Genomic DNA, 3,979 nt, shown 5'->3' with positions numbered 1-3,979 from the left:
TCCAGGCTTGGGATACACCTTCAGTAGTTGGCTTTCCTTTCTCCAATTTCTCTCAGTCTTAGTTCGTTGCCATCTTTCATAGTCCTCAGCCACCCTTCGACACATCATGATGCTACACCTTGGGCATAACAACATGTCAAAATTTCTTTTGTGACACCTCCAAAGGTATTCACGTAGGCTCTCATTGGCTTTGGGATAGCCAAACTACATTCCCTCTTGCTTTATCTTCAGACACCGCTCCACTTCCTCCATCTCTAGGGGGGTTGGTTCAGACTCACCATGTTGACACCTAGATTGGCGCCATCAGCGATTGAAATTTCCTCAAATTTCTTCCTTAGGCCCTCTATAGGCTCAGTTGCCTTCCCATTAAGACCTTCAGTGGCCTTTGGTTCGACATCAGCAACCTATTCACCTTCGACAGAAATTCCAAATGGAACATCATTATTTAGGCCATCAGTAGCTTGTTTTCCAACTAGCACATAACCTTCAGTTCCTGTTTCCTTCACAACCTCCACTTCCACCATGTCAATCATGTTGATTTCGACAGGTTCAGCATAATTTGTGTTAGCAATGTTGAGGGGGTCAACGTCAACCTTCATCTGGTTTCTCCCCCTGTCAGCAAACTTGAGGCGGCCATCCTTAATTGCATTCTAAATAAGATCCCTGAAAAGAAAGCATTGTGAGGTTTTATGGCCTAAAAATTTGTGATATTTACAGAAGCCTCTTTTCTTCCGTTGTTCTAACGGAGGAATTTTGGTATTAGGAGGCACTATCATTTGACCATCTTTTACCAATAAATCAAAGATTTCATCACATTTGGTAACATCAAATGTGTAAGTCTTTTTAGGAAATCTATCATTCTTTTCAGTTTCGACAGGGTTCCTACCATTCGAAGGTGTAAGTAATTTACAAGCATAAGGTGGTGCTTCTTTTAATTCAGCCAAATCTACTTCGAATTCCTCGAGACCATAAGGGTCATTAGATATTTTAGACTCCTCATCTTCGACTTCGACATAAGCAACCCTTTCTTTCTTATAATTCTTATTCGCTCTGGCCTTTTCAGCTTTTAAACGTTCGACATGTCGAACCCTGTCTGCTAATTGGGCCATATCTCTTAGATACTGGGTATCTAACTTTTTCCTAATGGAATAGTCTAACCCTCCAGCGGCCATTTCGACCAACTCATGTTCAGGCACTACTGTAAAGCATCTAGATTTCAACAAACGGAACCTATTCAGATAATCATCTATAAGTTCAGTGAATTTTCTTTTAATACTGGCTAATTCCTTAAGACTTATCTTAGTTTGGCTCATGTAGAATTGTTCATGAAATAATCTCTCCAAATGAGGCCAAGTATCTATGGAATTTGGTGGCAAAGTTGTAAACCACATGAAGGCATTCTTCGTTAAAGAACTGGGGAAATATTTCATTCTTAGGTTCTCACTGTTCGCCAAATCCCCTGCCTCAGTCATGTATCTGGCTATGTGTTCTATAGTGGATTCGCTAGTGTCCCCTGAGAATTTGGTGAACTTAGGGATTTTACAACCCATTGGTAATTCAGTTTGTAGGACGTATTCTGATAAAGGAGAGGTATAATTTGGTCGTCGAAGTCCTGTATTCAGACCATTATGGGCCATGATTCTCTCTATCATAGTAGTTAAGTTATTTTCCATCATGTTTTCTTGCCTAACCCTATGAATTAATTTGTTTGCATCCTGGTCTCTATTAACCATCATTACTCTCCTAGGTTGTTCTTCAGGGACTTCCTGTCGAACTGGTTGTTGTTCTAATCTTGCCCCCATGACCCTTTCGTCAGGCGCTTGTCTAGGTGGTCGAACCTGATTTATAGTTGGTTTTTCTTCCTGGATTATAACTTGGTTTGGTCTGCGTCGAACAGAGGACTGAGGGGCGCATAGGAAATCTGATATGCGTCTCATTTGCGCTGACAGTTGTTGGTATGTTTGGGCATTATCATTGTTAGTCCTATTTACATTATGTATTAGGGGAGAAAAATGGTATTCATTTCTCTGGCAAGAACTCATACCATATCATGGTTACTAGCATCCATTTGTTGTCTAAAGGCTGCCTGGTTATTCGTTGTAAGGGTATGTAATAGGGTGGATAATCCTTGTGATTGGGTATTTCGACCTACATGGTTCATGCCAGAACCAAAATTTTGAATTGGCGAAACAACCGTATTATGGGGTTGAGTATATATGGAAGTATTATTTTGAAGTCCTGCCATGGAAGTATATGGCATTCCATATGGGTATTCTCTCCAAGGCCAAAAATTCTCAAATCCCGGTGGCCTAAGGGTAGTAGGTGTTGGTTGGGTTCCGACAATTGTCGAAAACGGGCCAGGGATTGAACTTGCAGAAACGTCTGCTACGCTTGACATAATAGGCATTGTTGTCGAATTATTTAAGGCCATGGATCCAGATGTTGGTATGGCCCGTGTACTAGGGATCTCAGTGAATGCATCAATCGAACTTGTTCCGACTGTGCCTCTTCCCTAGTGTAACATCTCAAAATTTGCCCTCCTCTCTTGGGACTAGCTTAGCATATTGCATTGCATTTGTAGGTCATTAGGCATTGCATTTTTTGCATATCATATGGAAACATTGAGCAAGTCATCCTCCTAGGTCTTGATCAAGAGATAAAGAGGTTAAGGGATTCAAGCTGAGGGTTTCATTGAATGGATCACTAGCCATCTGAGGATGTGTGCTTCAAGTTAGGGTTTCTTGGTTCCTCAAGGGGGTTGAGATTTATCTTGGTTGAAATGGTACATCATCATCATCATGGTCTTGTCATCACCAAGAGATTCATTATGCTTGATCAGATTCCTTGGGATTAGGGTTTTGACCTCTGGTCAACCCTAATCATCTACATTGTGCCAATCAGGGCTTGTCAAGGAGATGAGGTCTTCATTGAGATGAGGGATCATCATGTGGTTTCATTGAGCTTATGGAAGCTAGGGTTTCATGTTTGAGCCATTTCATCAGGAGATTGAAGCTCAAGTTCATCAGTGCATAGCCAATTCTTCTATCAGTCAACAAAAGTCAACCAAAGGTCAACTGTTGGATTTGGAGGTGGGAGAGGGTTAGAGACACTTCATTCATGTCCAAACAAGTTTCATTTGACATTTCAAACATCAACAATGAAAAAAATAAAGTCAGATGAAAACTTTCCAAAAATAGAAAGTGACTTGTAATTCAAAACTGCCAAAAATGGAAAGGTTTTCTCCTCAAAATTACATGTCCAAAAATGCTTCAAATGAAATTTTGTCCAACATGAAAGTTGAATATCTTGCTCTCACCTTTCCAAAAAGTCCAAGAACATGAATTTCTCATTTGTGGTTGACAAGTTATAATCAAATCATTGTCAAGAAAAGTTGAATTTCAAAAGTGCATAACTTTTGAACCAAATGGCCAAATGAAGTGGGACTTTTTGGAGCAAATTTCTTTTGATCTCCTCTATTCAATTCATGCATCACATTTCATTAAAACTCATCACACAAAAAGTGCATTTTTCAAGTGAACCTAATTTGAAAATTGGAGGGAAAAAGGTGAATTTGAAAATTAGGCATGGTATTCAGTCAATTCCAATTGCATTTGCTTAGAAACAACATTTCCAAGTGATCCAAGGCAGAAATTGGCACTGTTACATTGATTTTCACAAGTGAGGGTGAATTGGCCAATTTGCAATTTGCACATACACTTGCATTTTCATTAACCACTTGCATTAACACTAATCATGATTACCAACATCATTAACATCACATATATAAACCTAATTCTAACTGTTTTTGTGATTAACACTTCATAATTCAGAAATCTAGATCTAGATCTCAAGAACTCTTCATTTTTCCTCTCAACTTTTCTTCATTTTTCTGCACGAACCTTGCATCATACTTGATCTAATCTTCATCCATGTGCATAATTGAGTGGAATTGAAGCAAGGAATCATCACTTTCAAGCCA

At 39.4% G+C, this 3,979-nt stretch overlaps 1 protein-coding gene across 1 annotated transcript; it reads right to left on the bottom strand.

Moving 5' to 3' along the window:
- Positions 1–404: 404 nt before the first annotated feature.
- LOC127112045 (uncharacterized) lies at positions 405–1,937 on the bottom strand. The gene is made up of 2 exons (XM_051046238.1): positions 792–1,937; positions 405–650 (listed from the first exon to the last, which is right to left on the bottom strand). Exons 1-2 carry the CDS (start codon positions 1,935–1,937, stop codon positions 405–407), a joined length of 1,392 nt encoding a protein of 463 aa, XP_050902195.1.
- Between the last annotated feature and the right edge of the window lie 2,042 nt (positions 1,938–3,979).

The sequence above is a fragment of the Lathyrus oleraceus genome, unplaced genomic scaffold, assembly GCF_024323335.1.
Source record: "Lathyrus oleraceus cultivar Zhongwan6 unplaced genomic scaffold, CAAS_Psat_ZW6_1.0 chrUn0024, whole genome shotgun sequence".
Taxonomy (NCBI): Eukaryota; Viridiplantae; Streptophyta; class Magnoliopsida; order Fabales; family Fabaceae; genus Lathyrus; species Lathyrus oleraceus.
The sequence above is the reverse complement of the archived record's forward strand: the minus strand, read 5'-3'. Positions and strand labels throughout refer to the sequence as shown.

What these genes read in the sequence shown, in the direction of transcription:
- LOC127112045 (XM_051046238.1), bottom strand. Translation starts at nt 1,937, where the DNA reads ATGAGACGCATATCAGATTTCCTATGCGCCCCTCAGTCCTCTGTTCGA. An exon ending in ATGAAATCTTTGATTTATTG is followed by an intron (nt 651 to 791) that starts GTAAAAGATGGT and finishes GATCTTATTTAG; the next exon opens with AATGCAATTAAGGATGGCCG.